We start from the raw sequence: 26,949 nt of genomic DNA on the forward strand, positions 1-26,949 counted from the left end.
TCTAGTCTCTGCTCCTAGCACAGAGTTCATAGCCCCCAGCTTCTCCTAGTAATACGTCATTGCCAGTTTTCGCGCACCATTAGGTTAGAGGTCCCGGCTCCTTAGGTAGCCCCCTCCAAAATTTCCGCCCATTCATGACATATTCTGTTACGTTTGCACCACATGTCTATGTATACGCCCAGTTACACCTCTTTTTACTGTTATCTCTCGCGACTGCTACGCGTTACGCCTTCTGCTCCACCCACTGCTACGCCTACTGCAATGTAATGCTATGTGTTTGCGCTATGTATATAAGTCAATGTTTTGTTATTGAATGTTAGCGCGCTCATCCCAGACCCAGCCCCGGCAGCTGCCGGGCCTTATTATCCTATTCCCATGCAGGTTGTCCTGATCCTGTCCTTATGCTGTAATAAACCTGCAGAAACTCCTACTACCTCGAATCTTGACTCTTATTTTATTGAGCTATCTGTTATGCTATAAGTCTAGTCAAAAATAGGGTATTATTTATTTATTTACCACATAATGGCGCCCGAACAGGGACTTGCCCTTTCCCCACGCGTCGGTGAAGCCACGCCGACCCCCTGACCCTCTGCAGTCGTGACGGAACCATACCGTGCACTGGCAGATATTTCTGCTCCAAGTATCCCTCAGGCCCACGGAGGAGACGGAGGAGGCGGTCCAGCATCCAAACGAGACGGTGGAGGAACGCGGCGAGTCCCGACCAGAGCCCAAGCCGAGAGTCCAAGGTCCGAGGTATCCGGAGGCCCACCCGTAACTGAAGTCCGAAGTCCGAAGTCCGTCGTAGTCCAGTCCCGTCCGAGGCTTTCCGTTCCGTGCTGCCCGGTGAGTACCATTGCTGGGGTAGTATCTAGACAGGACCAATCTAAATTGACTCCTGGTTCGTGGGTTGGTGGTACCCAAGCCCACAAACGAAGTGTTCACCTAGGTGGATACGGGTCTTGATGCGTTCCTTTATGGGACCGGTATGTTCCGTACTGTTACAGCAGTGCATCCAGTAACTCTAGTCTGTTCCGTTCTCGAGAATTCTGTTCTGTTTCTGTTTTCAGTATTTTCAGGTAGTATTCTGTTCGAACTGTTATGTTATGATATTGTTTAATGTATTTCCAATGTCGTGGTATGCCTGAATTGTTTTCCCAATTGTTATTGTTTTTCGTGTATTGTATTGTGTTCCGATTCAAGTTTAGAATGCCGCTCTTTTCCAAGTTACGTCAGTTAAAAACTAGAAAGGGTCTGTTAGAGGAAGCAGTTCCTGTCCCGCCTAGGGACAGTCCAGGTCATTTTATGTATCAGAAACATGGCATAAGCGCCATAATGTATCTAGATTTATGGGTAGAGTATACCAAACAGTTAGAAGAAAAGTATAGATGGCCCGTATCGGGTACATGGGATGCCGAATGTATCATGCGAGTAGAAGAAGCATTATGGAAAAAGAAAACCAGACAGTCACAGAAAGATGCCATCGAGTTATGGCGCAAGGAAGCTCATAAAAGAACGGAAAAGGAAGTCAGAAAGTCAGAGTTAAGTAGAGAATCCCAAGAACGAGCCCAAGAAAGAGAATTAATCGAGATAGGTGAACAAGTCAAAGCCGAACAGTCAGACAGACAGAGGCATGCCCTTATTAAGGGTATGTACCCTCTTCTTGCCGAAGGAGTGCCAAAAGCGACCCCAGAGGCATCCAGTAATTTCCCGCCACCATTAATTCCGACCAAGCTACGTCACAAACCGACCGCAGCTGATATTTTTATTTCGTCCTATTTGGACGACACAGTTCCCGAATATGCAAATCCTGTTCGTGCTCCGCCAGTCCCTGTAAATCAGGCACTTCCCGCTTCTTCAGACACCGGAGTACCTGTTACGGTAACCCCGGTCCAGTCTACAGTTCCATTTCCCACTCTGCCAGGACGTAGAGCCTCAGTAGACGACTCCAGTTTAGGGGCCGCAGGAGGAGCTACTCCTCAAACCCCGCCGCCACACAAGCGTTTATCGGCACTCGAATTACATGCACAAGCATCACAGCATACGCCTAAAAGTAATAAGTCTGTCACAGAAATCAGGCAAGCCCTTAACGAATGTGTCTATGATCCAGTTCCAGGCGAATATACTATGGTTTTATATTCCTTACGTGTAAGGAGAGTGACCGAGTATCTAGTCACCTTACCGAATATGAAAGAAGATCTAGATAGAATATATCGTTTCATCCGTACAGGGGATGATCCAGAAAGTATTGGCGAGATTATGTCTCAAAGGAAAGCCGAGATTCAGCTCATGATATTAAAGTTCCTGATCAATTGTCTAATAAGAGAACAAGATTACCCGTCTAAAGATCCCGCCGAAATGAGAATCCTGACAAGGTGGAGTGATAATATAGCCGAGGGTAAGCACAAGACCGTCAGTGCCATGGAGAGTATGTACAAGAAAATTCGTAAAGAAATAATAAGGTTACACGACCAGCGTAAAGCAGCACAAGTAAGCGAGAAAGAAAGTATCTCTGATCCTGATGAGGAAGAGAACGAGAATCCCGCCAGAATAGCGTATGTAGGAAAATCCAGATTTCCAGATCGCCATTTACGCCTAGAACCCAAGTCTATTTTTCAACATCTAGCACCAGAACAAGGTTCCCTAGAACAAGTATTTCAAGCTACCGATCACATTCTGAAATCACGAATCGGTTATAGCGAGTTAAGTACCATGCATGAACAAGAACTAGCCCGATCAGCAGTCCGATGGATTACTGATTCTACCACTTTTCCAGACGAAATAGTGGCACAAGTGTTTCTGAAATTGCCCCCAGCCGAGCAACGACTGGTGGGTATGTATATGATCCAGCACCTCATTACTCAGTATGAGGGTCAACATTCTGATCCAGGCCCGTTGCACGATATCCTGAACGAGTTACTCCAGTATAGATGGAGAGGTCTAGGTACCGATTTAGTTAGTGTCATTCTAGAACAGCGTCACAAGTATAGAACGTTTTTGAACCCGCATTTTGTTCATGTCTCACCCCCAGAAAGTAAATCATTCTACATAGACAGACAGAATCCGTTACGAGAAGTCCACCCAGTCCAAGGGGCGGGTGGCGTAATGCAACGAGTGTTTGTATACACTCCGATTTCAAAGATGGAACTTCTTGAAATGAAGAAACTAATTCCCTGTCATGACAAAGATCCAGCAGGGTTCCATAGAGAATTAAAAGACATGCTCCGTATGGGAGAATACACTTACCCAGATATCATTAAAATGTTAAAGGTCCTGTTACCCGCAGGGGTGTATGAAAAGTTAAAGGAAAAAGAATGGGAGGTGGGAGAGAAAAAGATCGATTGGGCAGTTCTAGAAGCTGAAGACAAGGCACGAGTACCAGGTACCGGTCTTGGAGATAAATGTAAAGATTTACCAGAATTATTGATTCAAGTTTTACCCAGATTATTGACAACTAGGAAGGAAGACTGGGATGCAATCTCAGCCTGTAAACAGAAACAAGATGAAGATATTAGTGATTTTTATTCTAGATTTGAGAAATGTTTCAGTATTAACAGTGGTCTCAAGACAAGTAGTGAGTCATACCCTCACCTTTTCGTTACTAAATTAGTCGAGAATTCAAGTCCACAAATTAAAAACCGAGTTTTGAAAGTCGAAAGCACCTGGCAAGCTAATACTCCGTCCCAGATGCTCCAGATGCTCCAGTATCACCAGAATAGAATCAGGGAAGAGCAAGAACACGAGAGAAAACGTATGAAAGACACGAAAATGAAAGTGCTAGTTGCACAATCTATTCCTCAAGACAGTCAGAAGAGGGGTCCGAATCAAGCCAGTCATCCTGCAGCTCCCGTTAAAGGGAACTGCAATTATTGTAAACAGCCAGGTCATTTTATAAACGAGTGTGCAGTTCTGAAACACAACATAGCTACTGGTAAGACTAAAGAAAGACCACGTCCGCCGAGACAAGAACAAGTTTCACAGACTCCTCAGTCACAGAATGCACCACAGACAGTTACAGTACCGCAGCCTATTGCTGCAACACAGCATGTTACATCGCAGATGTACCAGTATGCACAGTCTGAGTATCCAGAGTACCAGTCATATTCATGAAACAGCCTAGAGAGGGAGGTAGGCTTGCCTCTCATCGAGATACCTGTAGATCAAGAAGGTCCCTATGTTCACAGTCAAGTATTAGGGAAAGACAGAAAGTTCTTGATCGATACAGGGGCAAGTAGGACCACAATTAGTCATGCCGAAGTTCCAGGGGCTCCGCTCTCAGGCTCAAGAAATGTTTCCCTTGGATTTTCAGGAAAGCCAATAGTTAATGAAATATCTAAGCCAGTTACTCTAGAAGTAGGTCCATTGTCCCGTACTACTGATCTGTTACTTACTAAGTCATGTCCAGAAAATCTATTAGGTATTAAGACACTGAAAGAGTTAGGTGCAGTTATTTGCTGTTCCCCAGAGGGAATACGTCTGTTCCTACGTGACTTTAAGGGTCACTATGTATTACGAGATTTTGATTCAAGATTGTCTAATGTTCCACAGCATTTATGGGCGCAAGGTCCAACTGATGTAGGTTACATGCAAATCACACCCCATCGTGTGACTCTCAAACCAGGTGTAGTGTTACCCCGAATCAGACAGTACAGATTGCCACCTGAGGCTGTAGCAGCCTTATCCAAAATTATTGACGAGCTCATGGCTCAAGGAGTAGTTGTAGAAACTGACTCCAATGTATGCAATTCTCCGATCATTCCAGTCATGAAACGTACTGATCCGAATGCACCCCCAGTATATCGATTAGTGATTGATTTACGAGAGCTTAATAAATGTATCATTCCTCAGTACCCAGTTGTCCCAGACATCTCTTCCCTGTTAACAGCCATTGATTCCGAAGCCATGTTTTTCACTGTCATAGACCTCAAGAATGCATTTTTTAGTGTTCCAATTCATCCAGACAGCCAGTTTCTTTTCGGATTTTGTTTAAATGGAAGGAGCTATATGTTTACACGCGCTCCTCAAGGTTTCACAGAAAGTCCTAGTATTTACAGTCAGGCACTCAAGAGACAACTAGACAATATTCACATGCCAACTGACACTGCCCTGCTCCAGTATGTCGATGATCTACTGATCACAGCCCGTTCTGAACGTGCTTGCGAGCGAGCATCACTTACAGTTCTGTATTTTCTAGCCGAGATGGGGCACAAGGTGTCACCTTCGAAGCTTCAATTCTGTGTCCAGCAAGTGGTATACTTAGGACACTTGCTGTCCAAGAGGGGTAGGCAGTTGACACCCGACCGTATCCAGGTAATAGCGAGTCTTCCCCAGCCCAGAACCCAGAAGGAGGTACGTGCTTTTATCGGCCTTACTTCTTATTGTAGACAATGGATTCCCCAGTATGCATTTCTAGCCAAGCCACTGATACAGTTAACGACACAGGAGGCAGCCGTATCGACTGTCCTCCCTTGGACATCTGACCATACACTTAGTTTTAACGAGTTAAAGAAAGCCCTATGTCAAGCTCCAGTTCTAGCTACACCGAACTACAGTAAGCCTTTTACACTTTTCGTTACTGAACGGGAAGGTACAGCATTATCTGTTCTCACACAAGATCAAGCAGGTCAATACAAGCCCTGTGCTTATTTTTCGAGCACATTAGATCCAGTCGCCCAGGCGTTGCCTGCGTGCCTCAAGTCAGTTGCAGCCACAGCACTAGCTATCAGACAAAGTGATTCCATAGTTTTAGGACATTCCCTGACAGTACAAGTCCCACATTCAGTAGAAGTTCTTTTAAACCGAACACAAACTCAGCACTTGACAATTGCACGTTTAACAGGTTATGAATTGACACTGTTCCAGCCACACATAGAAATCAGACGCTGCAACGTTCTGAATCCTGCTACACTGTTACCATCAGTTAGTTCAAATCCAGACCCACATGATTGTGTGGAAGTAGTTAACATTACGACGAAGACAAGACAAGATCTGACAGATATTCCGTTATCAGATCCCGACCTGACACTTTATGTAGATGGTTCATGTATGAGAACTAGTACAGGAGAACTAGTCGCCGCGTATGCAGTGACTACTGACACTGAAGTTATCAAGACACACCGTATTGACACCCTGTCCGCTCAAGCAGCAGAGCTAGTCGCTCTGACACAAGCCTGTATACATGCCAAGAACCTGAAAGTTAATGTTTACACAGATTCACGTTACGCATTCGGAGTTGTACACGACTTCGGAGTGCTCTGGCAGGAGAGAGGTTTCATGACTTCTCATGGAACCAAGATTCAGCATGGTCTCCTTATTCAAGCCCTGTTAGATGCCATACATTTACCGACATCTATTGCTATCATGAAATGCAAAGCACATACGAAAGTCACTGACATTATTTCCCAAGGTAATGATCTAGCGGACCGTACAGCCAAGCTTACAGCACAGACTCCAGACATTCCAGTAAACATGACACATACTCCAGATCCGATTACATGCATGACAGTTAAGGACCCTACACAAGATGTCATAGATATACAGTTACATGCTACTCCCGATGAAATCAAGAAATGGTCTGAACAAGGAGGGGTTCAGACAGATCAAGGATGGTTAACGAAGGGTAGAGCCACATGGTTTCTCCCCGATTCTATGGTTCAAGTCATTATCAATACCGCACATAGTCCAGCACATTTAGGAGAAAAAGCTATGTTAGACAGTATCCAGAACATTTGGTTCAACAAGCATTTACGAGCTGCAGCCAAGCAGAAAGTCCGTACCTGTATGATATGTTGTCAGTTTAATCCAGGTAAAAGTGTCCCGGTGGAACAAGGTGGTTTCCAGCCCCCTGACCACCCTTTTGAGGTCCTCCAGATGGATTATATTCAGATGGAGCGATGTCGAGGTTTCAAGTATGTCCTTGTAGTTGTATGCGCTTTGTCCAGGTGGACAGAAGCATATCCAGTCCCAGATTACACAGCCGCGACCACTGCCAAGCAGTTGGTTCGTGAATTTTTCCCTAGATATGGACTCCCTAGAGTCGTATATTCTGATAACGGTCAGCCATTCTCCTCAGAGTTAATGAAGCACGTTTCCCTGTTGTTAGGGTACCAGTGGAAGTTTCATTGTGTACGCCATCCAGAAGCAGCTGGACTAGTCGAAAGGCATAATCAGACTCTGAAAATCCGCATTGCAAAAGTCTGTAAGGACAAAGGTGTGGACTGGTTAATAGCTCTGCCAGTCGCTTTATTTTATATGCGTATGGTCGCACATTCCAGATCAGGTCTGTCCCCGTATGAGGTCGTATTCGGCCGCCCCCCTAACATGTGGGGTACTCCTAGACCCCGAAGTATTACCGATGTTTTATGTAATATGCTGACAGATTACCTAGCTTCCTTGATGTCTGCCCTCAACTCATGTCGTTCACAGGTTGCCGCCGCATTTCCAGACAATACCGAGGTGGCACCGCACGAGATCGTTCCAGGCTCCCTTGTGATGATCAGAAATTTCGACAGATCAAGTCCGCTGGAACCACGTTGGAAAGAGCCACGCCAGGTCCTCTTGACCACCCGTACTGCCGTCAAGTTGGAAGGCAGGAAGGGGTGGGTCCACCTTTCTCATGTAAAACTTTTCAATCCATTGAAATCAGTCTCCAAAAACATTTCCAAGGATTTCCAGGATTCAAAGGACTGCCAAAATATTGCTCTTAAGGACTGTCCCGCACAAGACATTATTACAACCCCTCCCTTGTTAGAGAAAACTCCGCAGCAGGAGTATAAGTTGAAGCTCAGGTCTAGTAAAATATGTCAGTCAGTTTGATTGTATAAGTCCTCCCCTAGGTGAAACGGTTAAATTGTTTCTGACATGTATAAAATAGACCCCCATAGTGAGAGAGTCAGTCAAAGTTCAATCAAATGTATCGTTTTTCTGAGTTTCGTATTATTTCTCAGCATAATGATTTCCTGCACCAGCTACGCACTTTTCCTGTGTTTTCCAGTTCCTCATGTAAATATGTCTGCTAATGCTACAGTAGAGCACACGTTTAGTGATCTGCCTCCTCACGAATATTCATACCGCCTCGCTATGCGCAACAACTCATTTATCCGTATGTTACATTACTCACACCAGACCAGCAATGCCACTAATTGTTGGGTGTGTGGTCGACTCCCCCCTTTCCAGACACCGAAGGGAGTTCTGCCACTTTTTCCTTATCCATTCTCACACAATGGTTCGTGTGGAGCATGGTCCACGTTAACGTCATCCTCAACAGATATGTCTTTTCTTAACAGTACATGTTTTCCAGACAAGCAAGGTCTCCCCCACAGAACAGGTTTAGATCTAGAAAATGAAGTATATAATTTAGGTAATTATTCGTCGAATTTCATGGTCCTGAATGTTCAGTCTGATACTACTCCAGACTTACCTGCTATTTCAGTACTACCTGTCAAAGGCGAATTATGTGTCCGTAATTATGGTTCCGTACATGTAGGTCATAGTGAATGTACTACTGTTATCAAGTATAGTGACAGTGGGAAATCTATTTTCAAAGCTTCACGTCATTCTTATTTTATTTGTGGTCAAACTGCATATGTCCGTCTGCCCCTCGATTGGGAGGGAACCTGTTACATTGCCTTCCTACTGCCACCTGTTTTCCTAGCCCCACCTGACTATTATAGGAATTCCTTCCTAGTACATACCAGACACAAGAGAAATCTCCCGATTGTCGATTATACTGAAACTGCTGCAGAGCAATTCATTGATATTGATAAAGGTGTGTTCCCTTATTTAGGCACAGTTGTAAACAGTAAGCTAATCCGTAGGCTAACAAGAACCCTTGAAGCAGTAGTAGATGAGACTGCCTCTGCTCTAGGTAACCTAACCGAAGAACAATCTGCTATGAGATTTGTCGTTTTGCAAAATCGTCTCGTCCTTGACGTCATACTGGCCGATAGGGGCGGGGCCTGTAGAGTCATCGGATCTAGTTGCTGCATTTTCATTCCAAATAACGCGCCGTCTGTTTATTCAGCTATAACCAGACTCCATAAAATTGCCCATCTGTTACATCAAGATCCAGGCACCTGTACATGGTCCGGTTGGTTCTGGAATGTAATTTCCGCATGGGGATGGAAAGTCCTGTCCTTTTTAGGTATTGCAGTAGCGATTATATTTAGCTGCTGCCTCTGTATACAATGTGGCCCTGCGATTTGCAGCATGTGTGCTACCTCTTGTATTCCTAGTCCCAAGCCCCGTTCTAAATCCCGTTCCAAGACAATTCGAGACGAGCAAATGGTACTGTATGAAATGATAGATGGTATCATGAAAATTGATGTTTCCTGATGGAAACGTAGTGACAAGGAGGGAATGTGGAAAAGTAAATTTTGCCATGTTCTGTGTCCCTACGCTTCATCCATCATATGTTATGTGTGCATGACCAATATGCATATGTTATTCCCCATGCCTGATTAATGACGCAATTACAGTTGTGTCCACCTCTAGTATGCCATTTTCCAGTCCTCGTGAATACTACGAATATCAGGCCTATGTAAAGTAATGTTGCCACGTTTCTCAGTGTGCACGTTATTTCATTATAAAATCCCCGTTTCCAGGCCTCAAAAGGGCCCGGACCACAGATTCAGCTCCTGTCTCCTGAAAGCCTCGCTAAGGAGCGATACAGCCCCCACCTGTATCCTCGACCCTTCACTTACTTCCTGCCTCGCAGTGCCCGGTACAGCTTGGCTCTGCCTCTTAGTCTGCCAAAAGTATGTTATAGTTCCAGTTATCAGTTCAGTCCTCCTCTTCTGCATTCCTAAGCTACTGAACTGCATCAATAGTTTCCGTCATTGTCTAGCCTTCTCGTCTCCATGTTAGAGAAATACTGTATTTAATGGTCATTTAATATTCTTCATCACGCACTACATGTAGAATAATGCATGGTCCAGTCCTAGAATCAAGTTAGCTTTTCCCCTCATGACTTCTAGTTTATATCAACATGTTCCCTAAACATCAGATACCAGATAGGGTTTAGGTACATGTCGCTCCGACCCTTCAGACTCTAGTCTCTGCTCCTAGCACAGAGTTCATAGCCCCCAGCTTCTCCTAGTAATACGTCATTGCCAGTTTTCGCGCACCATTAGGTTAGAGGTCCCGGCTCCTTAGGTAGCCCCCTCCAAAATTTCCGCCCATTCATGACATATTCTGTTACGTTTGCACCACATGTCTATGTATACGCCCAGTTACACCTCTTTTTACTGTTATCTCTCGCGACTGCTACGCGTTACGCCTTCTGCTCCACCCACTGCTACGCCTACTGCAATGTAATGCTATGTGTTTGCGCTATGTATATAAGTCAATGTTTTGGTATTGAATGTTAGCGCGCTCATCCCAGACCCAGCCCCGGCAGCTGCCGGGCCTTATTATCCTATTCCCATGCAGGTTGTCCTGATCCTGTCCTTATGCTGTAATAAACCTGCAGAAACTCCTACTACCTCGAATCTTGACTCTTATTTTATTGAGCTATCTGTTATGCTATAAGTCTAGTCAAAAATAGGGTATTATTTATTTATTTACCACATACTTAACAATGATGGTATTACCATTTCAATGATACTCTACCTAGAGCAAATTTGGATTGTCTGTAATATACAATAAAGAGTAACAATATACTTAATACCTAATAGAGATGCTAGCCAAGATTTACTTTGAACCAGGTGATTTATGCAGCTATAGTTTACTTATAAGAAGGTGGACATGTGATGCAATGTCTTGAAAACAAACTGAAGAAAGAAGCTAGAGTTAACATTGAACCCGTTGGAATCAGAAGACATGAGATGAAATGTTGAAATAAACATTATTGTTTACACTTTGAACAAGTTGACAACAGGTATATATCACTTACATTCAGAAACAGAAAATGGACTAAAACCAGTTGATATTTGAAGTCCTAGTTTACTAATAACTATTTGGAATCAGAAATGTTATAGTATGATGGACTGGGTCAGATAAGCAACCTAAGATTACATTTAATTAACCATATTTGAAATCAGGAGTTATAGTTGACTACGAATATTTTAGAAAAATTTGTTATACTTACAGCCAATTAGCATCACACATATGGAGAAGACCTTCTCTGAGTTGGTATTGGGAGAAACGTTCCCAAAGCCCACGCTGGTCAGGCTGCTGAATGTGAAGTAGAGTGCAGTTACATACTTGTCCTTGATGGAAGGTCCAGACGCTTGGTCGGTGTCATTGTAGCTTTTTCCGATTTGGTCAGCTAAGTTATCAAGCCATCCAATCTTATGTTCCATGTAGGGACGCTCCACATTGCCAATGGCGTACCAGATGCAGGCCAACCAGTGGGCAATCAGTGCAAATGTACACATGAGCAGAAAGAGCACAGCTGCACCATACTCAGAATAGCGGTCCAGTTTACGAGCGACACGTACCAATCGCAATAGGCGGGCAGTTTTCAGAAGGCCAATGAGGGTTGTAGTCTTTTCAAATAAAAATTGGGAAAAAATTAGTTTGAAAAATCGAACATCAATGAAATCATAGAGCAAAACACTACACTCGGTCTTATATTTAAAACAATGTTATGTTTAGTTTTCATTAAATATGTCCTATCTGTTTGTCATTCATTGCTCAACCTTGAGAAGAAGTCAGGGGGTTTTGTTTTAAACAGTCTGTATTCTTTCATCCATATAGTAATTAAATAAGCCAAGCAAGGAAATATGTCTGAGAGTGGTGTGAGTTATGAGAAGGCCCTCAAGTGATCCAAAGGGATCCTAGCTTGATACACCAAGTCACATTCAACAGGACTTTTTGAGTAAAAGGATGCTGGACCTCACCCATGTGAGGTGGTATGCTTTCTCATATGGCCCACTCCTCTTCTCAAATAACCAGGACAATCTTGTGGTAAACTTCAATGGGGAGAAGAGATCTTATTTAGTCGGGCTGAACATGGTCATCTAGCACCCCAGAACACCCTGGTCCTGATTCACAAAGCTAAAGTTAGACCAATAGTCTAACTTTACTACTTTTCGGTATTCACAATGGTAAAGCAAGACCAAAAGTCTAACTTAGACCAGCAGTCTAACTGAGACCAAAAGTCCGACTTAAACCAAAAGACTAACTTTACTACTAGCAAAATTAGACTTTTGGTCTAACTTTACCTTTGTTAATACTGAAAAGTAGTAAGGACTTTTGGTCTAAGTTAGACTTTTGGTCTAACTTTACCTTTGTGAATACCGAAAAGTAGTAAAGTTAGACCTTTGGTCTAACTTTACCTTTGTGAATCGGGTCTCTAGTTAGACGATGCAAGTTAGATGAAGAGACATACAGCGAAGATACAGCCACTTGCAGCCCACAGCCTGGCTTATGGTAGATAAAAAGTTTTTTTTATTTGTGTCTTCCAGTGACAAATCTAAAAACAAGCGGGTTAGTTACGACAGTTAATGCTGCTGGGCGACACAATCCATGATTAATATAGCTCTCTCTGAGTTTGTGCTATTATCAGTTCCTAAACCCAACACCTGTTTGGACTACCTGTCTTGACTGGGACTAAGATATGGTCTTTCAAATAAACCCAGCGTATTTAACTATTTATTATCTGAGCTAGACTGATCAGCAAGGAGCCCTGATGCACATACGACCAACATAAGGGGACTGAATTATGATATCCCTTAGCACCAGGTTCAATAGACAGAAACATATGAGCCATAGTTTACTCCTTTAACACACCTGAACAGCTCCATTACTGGCTGTTAAAGGATATGGTACGCTACTCCATAACTACTCATCATGCAATCATTAGCCAACCACGCCTTGAAAACATCAAACGTGATTAACAGAATTTGTGAATTACGACAAAATAGCAATGATAGCTGCAAATATATACAAAAGTGTTAACCTTCTCAAGCCCTTTAGACTTCTTTGTTGACTCCAATTTCTAAAATGTTACTGGATGGATTTACATCAAATCACAAAAAGCATGTGTTTTACATTCATACGTAACATTCAACATTCATGCCAGGTTTGGTGCAATTCCATTCAGCAGGGTTTTTTTTTTTTTGTAAACCTTTATTGGTATAGACAGGATATACAAATCTGGGCCTACAACCAAACTGGACGGCCATAATACGTGAAAACAATCAAGAAGTCCAGAATGAAGTTACAGAATCAATCATAGAGGAACGTAAGCAATACAATCTTAAAAAGGGGGGAGGAGAGAGGATCCAAACGGCCAGCAAACAGGAGCAAAGAAGGTTATTTTTTATAATAGGGCAATAAGGAGCATGACAGGCTCGGCGACTATATAAAGGAATCCGGATTCCCAAATCAAACCATCGGTAACAGAAAGGCTAAAGGGCAGCCATGCAGGAATGTCAGCACTGTATATATCGATATAAAAACAGGGCCGTGAACACAAGTCAATATATAATTAAGAACAACTTTGCATCCCCACCACCCAGTATCACATCGGAAACAGAACAAAGGGGCCGGAATAGCGACAACACCAAGACTAACCCGTCATACTGACCTTGGGAGAGAAGGAAAAAGGGAGGGAGGGGGGGGGGAGAGGAGAGAAGAGAGGGAAAGGAAAACACAGACTGAAAGAGAAGAATGCCGCGCCTAAACAAGCGCCCCGTAGCAAGGAACACATAAAAGAGCGGTAATATCAGCAACGAGGAGGGCATGGGAGTCGCAATGGAAAGCAGCAGAACTACAAAAAGAAGAACAGCGACATTAAAGACCCCACCCCAATCATACCACGGAAGGCAAGGACAGACGCGGCACTCCAATAAAGAGATACAAAAGGGCCATAGAACTGAGGAAAATAAAACATCAAATAAGACCCAACCCACCCTTCCCACCCAGCACCCCTGCAGAAGGCTACGGCCTACCCTCCAAACAGCGCGCCTGTCGCCCTAAACCAGAACCCGAAATGTAGTAGAGACAAGAGAGAAGAAGAATATAGAGACAAAAAAAAGGACATGAAAACAAAAGAAATAAATGGGAGGGAGGAGCAAAAGGACAGAAACAAATACGGTCGGCCACAGCCCTCCACCCAACCATACGATCATATTACATGTGAACCAGAACGACACAATCTCGAGCGCCAAAAAACATACAGGGGGGTCTCCCACAGCACTAGAAATATGAGCAACTTCGCCACGGATCTGTACACCAATAAACCACCGGGAGCCGTGCATCTCACCCCAGTCCCTTCCTAACCACAATTACCACCCACCACAGGACAGTGTGAAGTAAACAACACGATGCGAGGCAACCACACCAATGAAAGAAAGTACGAGCAAAACGTAGGCCAGGGAGGGCAATCAATAAGCAAGTGGGCAAAAGTTCAAATAGGCAGTTCAAATGTCTCAGCAATAGCAACAAGGGCAATAATAGACAGGAGTTCAGTCTCGCCGTTAGGAAAAGCGGGGGTTTCCCTGCAAAATAGAAACACGACCTCATCAAGGCAAAAACAGGCAGCGGTCCACCATTGTTCTCAGGCACCCGGGGAGGATCAGGTCCCCGCACGACATCCAAGTCCCCAAACTCCAAACATCGAAGAGCAGGAGGTTCCAAATCCCCCGGCCAGCAAACCCGTCGATGGATAGCGACAGTAACCCTCGTAGCGACCGAGGGAGGCGAGGCAGTGGCATCACTGAGACAAGAGGGGACCATGAAGGAGCGTTCACCCAAGATGGCGGTGGAACGAATCGAGTCTTGCGGAGCACCGGGGGCCAGGGCCGCGCGTAAGGATCGTAAGGCATCAAGAACGTCTCCAATCGTAGGCTCACGCACACACGTCCAGGCCCCCGTGCAGTCCAGCAACCCAAGTCCGTCATCACGAGGAGACCCACAGCACAGGTTGTCGGCAGCCATTTTGTGAATTCAGCCTCCTCACCACCCTCCGCGATTCTCGGAACAGTTCACAAATGCGGGCCTTTACAGATTTCCGGGGGGTCCCAGCAATGGCAGCCTCGGTGAAAAAAGGAGATTCGCCCAAGGCGGGGGGCCGTCTGCAGTATCGCTGGCGCTCCTCTCAAACGGAGTCCGAGGACGAGGGTCCAGGGTCGATGGACGGAGCAGCGGCGGGGGGACCCCTTCACACGATCAGTCCACGGAGCACCGCGCCCCGCACCAGCCTCACGGCCGTCAAGGCGGGCCCGGATCAGGGTCACCGGGATGTTCTCACAACGGCTCTCACCAGTGGCGCAGTCTCTCGGCCGGGGCCGATGGTCACCACAACGCCAGGTCGGATCCGATAGGCGAGGCCCCGGTCTCAACACCCCGAAGGCCCAGGTCCCTTCGGGGGGCACAACTTCGGAACCGCAGCACGCCGGAGTCTCCAGGCCAAACAGTGAGTAAGAGCGAAACGTTGCGTTCCTATTTCTTCGGAATTATGTCGTCTCTGGGCAGGATATGCAACAGGATATGCGAGTCAGGCCAGAGGGCTGACGGAGCCGAGCTACAAGGCGACCATTACGCTCGCGAGCTTGGCTCCTCCCCATTCAGCAGGTTTTGGTGGCAGTATACAAATTGTTTTACTGAAGCTAAAATGGAAAACACATCTTTTTGCCCCACCTCTGTTAACTTTTTTTCATCACCACAGACCTGAATGAGAAATGGCATGTTGAACCCTAGCTGCATATGTAAATTAAGTGTCAAATCTGCCTCTCGAACTTCCCTCACCATTGGGCCTTCATTTTTGATCCAGCCTTCAATATCCAGCCATCATTCATTCTCCATCAATGCTCTATTCTTCCATCTATTATTAATTCTCTGTCCATTCTCCACCTGCCTCCATCCATTCATACAATCATCATCACTGCCAATACCATCCCACATCTTCTGTGCAGTTCTCATACCTTTCCTCTGTCAGCCACTGTCTGTCATTCATAATCATCCCTTTGTTATAATGCACCTCAGTCAGAGATCTACATATATATTGTTGTCCTCCTTAGTCAGACATCATTGGTGAAGCAGGTGCAGTGCACCGGGGCCCAGAGCCCAAAAGGAACCATTGTATGGAGGGGCCCATTGAAGAGGGCCTTTTTTCATTGCTTGCATCAGAGCTTATGTTATCCTTGCTTCTCTGCTGTCAGATATCCATCCATTTCTCTACCATTCGTCTCAACAAGAGATCCATGAAATATTTACCACCTTCCTAAGTCTTTTATCCCTTTCATCCTCGTCAGACAAGCACCCGTCCAATCTCTTCAGCATGCTCCTTAACCATTCATTCATAAAATCTAAACTATCCAATCAATCTTAGTCAGGCAACTTTTTCTTTTCTACTACTCCCTAAGGTAGACGTCTATCCCATATTTACAATCCTTTCAGCTCATTTATCTGCTTGTTCTCTGTCTTCTCTCTTAGTCACATATCCCTTCATGCCTATTCTGTCATTATTCTCCTCAATCCTTTACATCGATTCCTCAGTCTCTTTTCCATCTCCTTTGTAAAATATTGATCCCTTCACTGTCCTTCTCAATCAGGCAATTTTAAAATGCACACACTCTCAGAATTACGTGATTTTTTGTTGTAGGAAGACAGCATTAAGTAAACAAACATCTACACATCACATTTACACAACGTATTTCTTTTTCCTTAAGTTCTTTCTCAATCACATTCGCTCTCCCTCCACCTCCCTTTATGTGCAGCAATTCATATGGTAGAACCTAATGAATGGGAAATAGGTATAAACTAAGGAAACACATGTATTTCTGAAATGTGCACAAGATACCAAGTTAGGAAGCCCCTTGATTTAACCCCTTCTACGCTCAAGACGAGCTCAGCTCGTCATGAGCGTAACCTGCGCTACGCGGATGACGAGCTGAGCTCGTCACGTAACGCGGGTTTTTTTAAATCGCAGCGCGCAGCGGGAAAACCGCTAGCGCGCATGCGGTTAATCAGTATAATAGCTTTGACCTTTCTTGAAATGTTCATGATGGTAATGAGAAATGTTGAAGTCGCTTGCTTGTAATCAATTGATGTGATTTTGTCAAAACTGTTTAATATAAAGAAATATAAAAAAAAGAAGATACCGAGTTAGGAACAGTGGTTATTTGTTCACTTCAATATTTGGGGTTACCCATACTATCATGTGATTCAGAGGGCGTTTAGCAAAATCTGTTCTTTCTTGCACACTATCTTAGATTTGGAGACCAAAATTTCAGAGAAAGCCAATTTGTAAAATAGAATTCTACTATCGCATGTTCCCATATGTCTCCCGATTAAAACGGTTCTCCATCTGTGTGGACTTGCTAACCTCAAACTAAAGCAAAAACACATATTTGCCTCAGATTTTTCTGAGAAAAAGTTCTGCAATTAGTAGGGAACCACAAATGCCCTACCCCTAGCATTCCTACACTTGTCCTGATAAAAATACCACCCCACTTGTATGGGTAAGCCTAGTTTACATGACAGAAAAGGCTCAAAATGCTACATGGACTGATGAATTTTTCCACTGAAAACTGCCACTTCTTTTGCAATGTAGGTACCTGAGAATTTTGGGCCTGTTCTTGGCTGCTATCCAGGGAAACTTAACAAACCTAGACATTTCTAACAACTAGACCTCAGGGAAGTCTAGTGTCATCTGGCTTGCATGGATTCCCCTGCCCTTTGCTACCTGCAGTTCTCTTCAAACCTCCAACCTTGACAAAAACACACATTTTCTTCACATTTCTGTGAGACAATGTTTTGGAATCTGCAGGGATTCACAAATTTCTTATCGTCCAGTGTTCCTACACCTGCCCCAATAAAACCACTATCCCACGTGTGTGGGTAGGCCCAGCCCCCGCAATAGGAATGCCCAAAAAACACAACATGGACAGATCAAATCTTTCCACACAAAACCAACCTTTTTAGGTCTCGCGCCTGCGATGCATATGGCGAAGCCATATGCATCGCGCAGGCGCGATACTATAGTTGCGGAGTCTGCTTCCCAGGAGACAGAGACTGGCGCGCGCACGCTCAGGAAAGCGATCGGAGCCGGCCGCGCGCGCGCGTTCCCAATCTCCTGTCTCTCTGGGAAGCACACAAGCAAGCCCAGCAAGCCCCGCCAAGGCATCACGAGCACGTCCCAGCCCGGGGTGCCAGTCTTTATTAGTTCATGGTGTGCGCTGCGCAAGCACCTTTTATATTTGAATTAACAGACCGTAAGGATGCTCCATCTATAAGAAACATTACTATTGACTTGCCATTCCTTCGGCGAGCTGGCCCCTCCGGCCGCGCAGAGCGGGGGCGGCGCCCGAGGCCCCTGGCTGTCAGGAGACGGCCAGTTTACGTCTCCCGTCCAGCACAGGAAAAGGATGCACTCTCGGGCCATGTGAGGCCCGAGATAAGACGCGGCTTTCAGTGCTCCAGCCTTATCAGGCCTTCCTGCTTCGGCGCTGGGCAGACCTGGCCTCGGCGGCAGGGACCAGGGCCTCCTCCGAGACGGAGCAGCCGCCAGGAGCACCCCGAGGCCGCCGCCGCGGTCCCCTACTCCATGGACACCCCGAAACACCCACCGCGCCCCATAACGTGACTCCACCAGGTGACGCGGGGACTATTCCTTCTGCAGAGCAAGGGCCGTTTCGTTTGTATTATTCAACGAATTGTTATATGCCAACGGATGAATTGCCCCCCTTCGACGTAATATTTGCCCAGGTGCACCCGTACATAGGGCGGATGTACCAGGAGACACCCAGGCACAGACAGCCACGCCCCATACGCGTGAAGTCTGCAGCAGCACAGTACCTGACCAGGGCGAACATCTATGTTTTCCATCCCACAAACATAATTTTGTATAAAATGACAGAACAACACTGCTCCTACCAGCACAAAAAGGTTAAGATTTAAGGTAGGGAAATTATGTTTTCATATCTCGCCCACATATAGGCACTACCAATGTTTACAGCGTCAGCCCATTATCATTGCTTGGCTCTCTTGCCGATCTCATTTGCTGGCTTCTTAATCAATAGCTTTCTTTCCTCCACTTGTGTTTCTGCCTCTTACCATCCTTTTGATTTGGTAACTTACGCCAGGGCTTTATTTTTTTCCCTTCTACTTTTCCTTGCTCTCCCCTCTCCTCGCCATGCACTTTACCTGTTGCACTCACTCTTGCTCAGCTCACACGTTGCTTCCACCCTGTCAAGTTACACTTTTTTCCCCACTCATATCTCCTCTGCTCCCCATCCCTCTCTATTTACCGTTCCTCTACGCTCGCTGAGCACTCCCCACCCCTCCCTATTTGATTATATTTCAGACGTCCCAGCAGCTGCAATTTGCTGCTGGGCTGCTCCTCTCAGCAGCGTTTCATATTATTTTTTACTTTAGCGGTCCAAGATGACCGAACGCCATCTTGGAACGGTGCATTAAAAAAAGGGGGAAAACATTTCAGTTGTAACAAATGTACACATGCCTGGCGGTCCATGCGTGAGTACATCACCACGCTCGGGTCACTAGTGCATTATGATGCATACATGCGTGTGAATGATGACTCGGGCACCTATAAATCTTCAGTCTGTGTGTGTGTAGGGGCAGTGTGTGAGTGTGCAGGGGCAGTGTGTGAGCAGCCCTACCAGCAAGGGGTTGCTGCAGCACTAAAACTCCACCAGAGGCAGCAGTACCAGCCCCAACAACACAAGCAGCAGGGACACCACCAAAAGCAGCAGCACCGCTGTAGCTCCACTAGAAGTACCACCACTGACAGCAGGAGGACCACCACTACCTGCAGCAGAAAAAGTCTCTGCAGTAAAACAACCACTACCAGTAGCACCACCAGCAGGTCTAGCAGCTGCAATACTAGTGCAATCAATACCACGCGTTACCAGCACCACCAGTCAAAATACTACAGCAGCAGCAACAACACCACTGCCATACACACAGGGAAACCGCCACTGCCGTGCACACACGGACACCACCACTGCCATACACACACACGGACACCACCACTGCCATGCACACACGGACACCACCACTGCCATGCACACGGACACCACCACTGCCATGCACATACGGACACCACCACTGCCATGCACATACGGACACCACCACTCCCATACACACACGGACACCACCACTGGCATGCACACACGGACACCACCACTGCCATGCACACATGGACACCACCACTCCCATACACACACGGACACCACCACTGCCATGCACACACAGACACCACCACTGGCATGCACACACAGACACCACCACTGCCATGCACACACGGACACCAACAAAAAAAAATTATGCAAAGCATTGTTATTTACAATGCCAGCAACTCAAACTTAAATGCTGCGAGACCTATTGCATTGCAAATGCTTGTTTTACAATGTGGTTGGCTGTGGATCATGAGCCTGCACTCCACAAGCACCCAGGCAAACCTACTAAAACTAGAGTTTTCTGAATAAGGCCTAGCAAACCTCAAACTCAGACAAAAGGCTAAGCATGGATTTTCCTCACATTTCTGTGAGAGAAAGTTCTGGAATATGTGGGGAGCCACAAATTTCCTGCGACCCCGAGTTCCCACACTTGTTCCGAAAAATACGCTACCCACATGTGGGTGGGCCTAGTGCCTGTGACAGAACACGCCCCAAAGCGCAATGTGGAGACATCAACATTTTCCTGTCAAAAAAATTATCTTAGTTGGCTATGATGGTTGCTGCCGTATTTGGGCCTTGGCTCAGCCGGCACCCATGGAAACCTACCAAGTTTTTAAAAACTAGACCATCTGGAAGAATTTTATTTGGTGTACCTAAAGTGAATCACATGACGTTTTCGTACCGACAATGCCCCTACAAATCTCAAACTTTGCCAAAAATTACACATTTTTCTCACATTTCTGTGACAAACTCTGCAGAGATCCACAACATGCTCACCACCCAGCATTCCCATGCTTGTCCCGATAAAATCACCAAACCCACAGGATGCACCCTAACACTTTCTCAAGGACGTCCAGCTCATCATGTTTCTGTAGTTCCTGCTACACTGTGGGTCGAAGATGGAACGGTATCCTGCTTTCTCTCAGCAGAGTAGAACATACAGTCTCGTCGATATGTAGCTTGATGGGTTGTTTTTCAGACAAACATCGGTCCTTGAAGTGGTGGTTGAAGTCTTTGAATATGTTCTGGATACCTGTGCCACTGCTCTGCTTCTGCTGTTTGGCCGCTTACTCGGACGTCTGACCAGGTTTAAGTAACAGAGAACTTTGCTCTTACAGTGTTCACTTCATCAGATACTTCTGCTGCGAACATGCCCACCACTTTGATGGGCTCCTCACTTCCATAAGAAAATAGGCTGGTTTTGTTGCCTTGAGTGGTGTTGGGGTTGTAGTTGATGGTACTGTTGAGAACACATGACATTGGCTGAGGCTTTGGTGTCTCTGAGTGCCTGATCCAAGCGTTTTCATGTTGTTACTGACCATCTAGGTTGAGTTGAAGCCCTCGAGTCAAGATTATGTATTTTTTTCATCTTCGTCCTGCTCCTGGTCATACTGCTGCTGGACTGGTATCATGTGTGCCTTCCTGGTGATGTCTTCTTGTTCAACTGCGGCTGCATGGATGGACTATCTTCTTGCACCAAAGTTTCTTGAGGTAGGCCCACATCTTCCTCCTTGGCAGGTGGTAGCATAGTGATTTCACTTTGCACAGTTTCCACATGTTTGACTTCGTGCTGGCCATTGTGCTGCTGAGTGTGGTTCAGCTCCAAGGCTGGAATGGGTCTCTACTTTGGAGCTACACTTTTCCAGGCCACTGGAGTATTTACTGGATTCAGGCTATGGGGAACTGATTTGCCTGCCGGCGATGACCTGTCACTGTACACAGGGTAGGCACCCTAACACCAGTACAGTGGGACCTGTAGCAGCTGTGATATTACAGAGAACACACGCGCTCACTGTGCTTTGTTTGTTCTGCCCGCCCATGCGTGGCACAAACTTTTTACTTTGAGTGTCCAATGCTCCTGTGAAATCAGTAGTGCGTCCTGGAAGGGACACTACAGACCTCATACCGTATAGACTGCTGTTCTGAAATATTAGTCTTAAAAAAATCATATTTGAGCTGTATCTCATAGGAAAAGATCTAGTCATATGTAGATGTACCACCTCCCCATATCCACAGTCCTGCTTCCATTTTGTAGAGTCTGATTGCCGAGTATTAATCGCAATAGCAGAGCGAGCAAGTGTAGGGTCATTTTAAGTTGTGAATTCATAATGAATGAAGAAAGGGAGGGCCTGTTTAGGTGCCACCAGACTAACCAACTGTCCCGCATTTTGCTCTGCAATTGTGGCTCCTGTCCCACAGCCCGGAAAGAGGCATATTGGGATGCTCAATGTCCTACATTTTGGTCCACCTCTGCCTTCAACCCTCTGTAGCAAAATCCTAATCTTTCAGCCTTTTGTGAGCTGTAAAATAGCTTCTATTGGCAAGGAGGGAGGAGCTGTAGGACAGAAAGGGTCCTGCACATTGCAGCTTCAGCTAGGGAGAGCCATGTGCTGTTATACAGCCCTGAATGTGTGAATCAGAATCATGCTGGGGACCGGTCCTTGGTGGTTATTTCTTCAATTAGCATGTTTCAAAATGCTGACATATTGTCAGGTGAGTTGACACAGGGACAGTATGATTTGCCCAGGATCTTACAGTTTGTTAAAGTAGTAGGTCCACCTGCAGCACACTACTACTTGCTGTGAAAGCTATATATGTAATACCATATTGCATTTTGGTGAATATACTATGAGACTGGGCATTTCTCCCATCTCCCAGGTAGGTCCAGTCCTTTTTTTTTTAACCCTACGCATACTAGCAGCTTTTATATTGATTCAAAATACTCCCACTTTTGTAAAAAAGGGAGCAGATGATTACGCTCAAAAAGTGATTGCCCAAAAGCACACATTTTGGCCAAATGGGAGGCTGGGATTAAAAATCTTGTCTCTTTGATCCGTGTTTCTAGCTAGGCCCCTTGACTACAACTCGCGGGGCAGTGATTCTGATGGCAAGGCCAAGGGGGTATCCTTCCTAGGGAAATGTCCGTGTGCTATAGTCCCACTGGAGTTTTAGAATACAGTGGTGATTTCTGGCATGTTTATCTGACGTGGCATAACTGAGATTAGATGTCTAGTATCATAGTCTAATAGGTAAAACATACCCACTGTATCAGGTCTGGTGGCAGTAGTTGGATTATGGGCAGTATGTGTGGTAGAGACTGATATTTAGCATTGGTGTTTCAAAGTTTAGGACTATTTCATTCGATTTGGTACCAAAGTTGTTCATTTTGGAAGTGTGTCTCTCAAAAGCTGCATCAGCAAACAATCAAGGGTTCCTCTCGGAGGTAGGGGTTAGAACTTTAATACAGTATGAATAGAAATCACACGCAATAATCTCTATCTCTGGCTCAGTTATACCTTTTAAGATTGCCTGATTTTGAGGAGAGAGAGTGGTTTAGAATGAAACCCCTAAAATGTGCTATGCGAATCATCGTCCTTCTGCTTCCCAACAACCGTCTTCTGATATCTCCACATATGACAGACAAAGTGCGAAGTGATAATGGAAAGTTGGCAACCCAAGTGCCTTCCCACGGTCTGAAAATGAACTGAAAGTTGTCTAATGTGGTCTGTTGCAGGCACATTCAACTGCAATAGGCAGGGAGCTCAACCTTCCTAAGTGCATGCATAAGGAGCTCATCCAATTCAGGCTTTTTGCTTTACATTCTGGGACTCGTAGTCCTGGTTCCAGAATGCAAAAAAAACCAAAAACACTGAATGAGCTACTCACAAATGTAAATGTAAATGTATTTGAGCTTGTAAAGCGCACTGCTACCCGTCCATAGGTTTCCTGGCGCTGTATAACTCTGGGGAACCCGTCCTGGCTTTCCCTGTGGGATGGTCCCTGCTGGGAGTCCCCAAGGTGGAGCCAGGCATCCCCGGAATTGATGGGGCCGTTGTGTAGATTAGGCAAGCTAATGCCCAGAGTTGCCGAGTGGAACCCCTGATTAGAGTAAGCACCGAAGCGAGAATTATCGAGTCCGCTGACCCAGGTCCACGACCCTGCCGTGTCGGGAATTGAACCCTGGTCCCGGGCCGACTTCTGCTCTCGGGTCTGCTGCCTCTAACCAGTGAGCCCCACTACTCCACTGAGCCCCACTACTCCACGGACCAATGGACCAGGAAAACCTGAGAGCTCTTGTTGTGCAACAGCCAACCTCGCTATGGACCTTTGTCTAGAATGTCTGCTGGCACGCCTGTGCTTCACTGCTTCACGCTCAGTTATCACCCACAACCGCGCCTTTCCTCAGCAACACAATCATCTGAGAAGGTGCAATAATGATGCACAGCAGCTTCCAAAATGGAGTCCTCATCGTGAGGACATCACCGCAGGAGAGACACACTTGTTGTGCCAAGGCCACTCTACGGGAAATGAAGCTGAGAGCTCTTGAGGGGTTGTTATTTCTTTCTCTCACCGCATCATTTCTCCACTGATCTGTACTGTGCACTGTGTGCAGCCATCCAAGTGACAAACAGGAGGCATTAAGGACCTGCTATTCTGTCTGGATTTAATTGCTGTTTTAAACCCTGCCTGGGCTGATGGCACTCGAGCTCTGTCTCATACAGAGCTCGCTGTTCTCAGCCTGGGGTTAGCAGGATGAGCGATGTCTTAATTTCCTGTTCCTTCCTGGTGCAGGCCGAGTGAACGATCACTCGGCACTCGGCCTCTGCCCTGGGGACATGGCCACCTCCGCAGGCAGGCAGCAGCGCCTTCATTAAGGCTTTGATGTAGTGCATCTCTGTCAGTGATGCTCCAGGTGAGCCCTGACAATGTGATGCTATTACCATTGGTTAGATCATTCCCATGGCAACAGATGACAATCTGAAAGGCTTTGTATGTTCTGGCTTTGATTAAACTATATCACACACAACACAAAACAAATGACGTGAAGGTGGCTGTGAGCGCTTGACCCAGAACACCTCAGTCTGAAAGACTTCTTCAGTGGGCTTCCAAAGACCTCATCTGTAGGAGAGGAGTGAAGGTGACGTGCAGAGAAATATTAGCAGACTCCTAGACAAGTTGGAGCGCAGAAGTCGAGTAGGGTTGGGACAGAGTCACTGCCATCATTTTTAATGAAGAGTCTTGCAGGAAACAAGTGTATATTGGGAACAATTTTATCCCGCATCTGGCGGGAGAATACTACCAAAACCTCAAACACAATCTGATCCCCCATCTCTTTTAATACAGATTAGCTATGACCCCACAAATGTTCTCTGTCTGTCTAAATTTCCAAGCAAAGAGAAAAGTACAGAAGGATCAGAAAGGACAGAGAATTGACCGGGACCAAGAAGAAGGCAGTTGTGCCCGAATCAACAATGTCTAGCAACACTGTAGATATCAACCGAGATGCTGGTTTATTGTAAGAGGTTCTCAGCTAGGTTACAAGCTGGGTTGGGTAGTGGGCACCTGCACAGGGAGTCCTTTCTGGGAAGCTGCCTGCTCCATCAACTCAGCCCCTGTAGTGGACTGTCTCAGCCCCCTCTCTCTCTTATCACCAAGAGTAACTGTAGTAAGCACATGAGTTCTCTCTGAGACAAAGGGCAAGGTTACAAGTTTGGCGCTGTGGCAGCGGGCTGCCATGCCGCCACCCAAGCTCCCCGCTTCCACAACGCCAAACCTGTAATCAGACCTGGTTCTGTGGTGGCGGTCCCTTGGCTGTACCTTTCAAAGGCTCATATTTGAGCATTAAAAAGGCATCGCAGTGGGAGCCCCACGGCACGTTCCTGCATGGCATGGACTGTTATGTCCAAGCCATGCAGTAATTGGGTATACATGCATACAGGAGGGCATAACATGTGCCTCCCCTCATGCATTCCCTGGCCCTGAGGCAACAGGGGGCCCTAAAGGGCCCTCCTAGTTTCCTCACTGCCACAGTTTTCATGGTGGGCTCACCGCCATGAAAAGTTAATATGCTTAATATGCTTGGCAGTGCCGCAGCGGCACCACCAGCATATTGTGGTCCCCAGATCGTGGTTCCCTGGCGGTTGCAGCGGTCCTATGGCGGTACGATTGCCCAACTCGTAATACGGCAGTCAGATCGACGCTGCACCGCCACCATGGATTTGGCAGTCCATCGGACTACCAAGCTCGTAATCGGCCCCATAACCTCGTAAAGGAGTGGAGCTATGATGTGTTTGAGGTGGCGCAGTACCTGGCATCATGATGAGAAATGTATACGTCACTGTTTAAATTTGCTTTCACAGCATTCTGGAATGCTTAGAATAAATAAGTACAGAAAGTGCTGTTTGATGTATTTTGTTTGATCTTGAAATTAACTTGGGCAATGCTGATACATATTTTCACCAATTCCATAAATTCTTTAGGATTTCTCCTGATACCATTTTTTTTATGAAGAAAATGTGAATATATGACTGCTAATGTTCGCATACTTTTCCACAGATTAGGACTGCCTCTTTTGGCACTTTACAGCTCTCATGCATGGGTTTGGAGAGCATGCAGCCATGCCTCAATTTCCACCTCAATCAGGTATGTATGCCGAGGCCTTTTTGTGACACAGGGGGTAATAGTGGTTGTATTGCAGGTTAATGCAGTCCTCCCCAAGCGGCGTTAACCCCGCAGCACTCTACCATGCATGCCTTGACCATGGAGGTAAGTATCACGCAGGACTTTTTTTCTGGTACTTTATCACCCAGAAATCATGTAGCTATTTTTTTATCTGACATAATTAGTATGCCATTAAAAAAAGGGCATTTAATGGATATGGGAAGGGTAATGGTTCAGGGAGGTAACGGTTGTAAAGAGGTTTTAAGGTTCAGGTGTGGGTAAAGGTATAGGAAGGGCTTTAAATAGGTTTTTTCGGGTTCAGAGGCAGGTAATGGTAAGGGTTTTTAGGGTTCAGGGGTACATAGTGGTAAAGGGTGGTAAGAGGTATTCAAGGTTCAAGGGTGAGTAATGGTAAAGAGGGTTT

The 26,949-nt window shown here is 45.8% G+C and overlaps 1 protein-coding gene across 2 annotated transcripts in view; it reads right to left on the bottom strand.

Annotated features, from left to right (window-relative positions):
- KCNH6 (potassium voltage-gated channel subfamily H member 6) overlaps window positions 1-26,949 on the bottom strand; it is a 1,032,645-nt gene that overhangs the window by 137,238 nt on the left and 868,458 nt on the right. For both annotated transcript variants that reach the window (XM_078645074.1, XM_078645073.1), the window contains exon 6: window positions 11,084-11,483. In XM_078645074.1, coding sequence (XP_078501200.1) covers window positions 11,084-11,483 — 400 coding nt within the window. The remainder of the gene's footprint in view (window positions 1-11,083; window positions 11,484-26,949) is intronic.

Source organism: Lissotriton helveticus, chromosome 5_1 (genome assembly GCF_964261635.1).
Source record: "Lissotriton helveticus chromosome 5_1, aLisHel1.1, whole genome shotgun sequence".
Taxonomy (NCBI): Eukaryota; Metazoa; Chordata; class Amphibia; order Caudata; family Salamandridae; genus Lissotriton; species Lissotriton helveticus.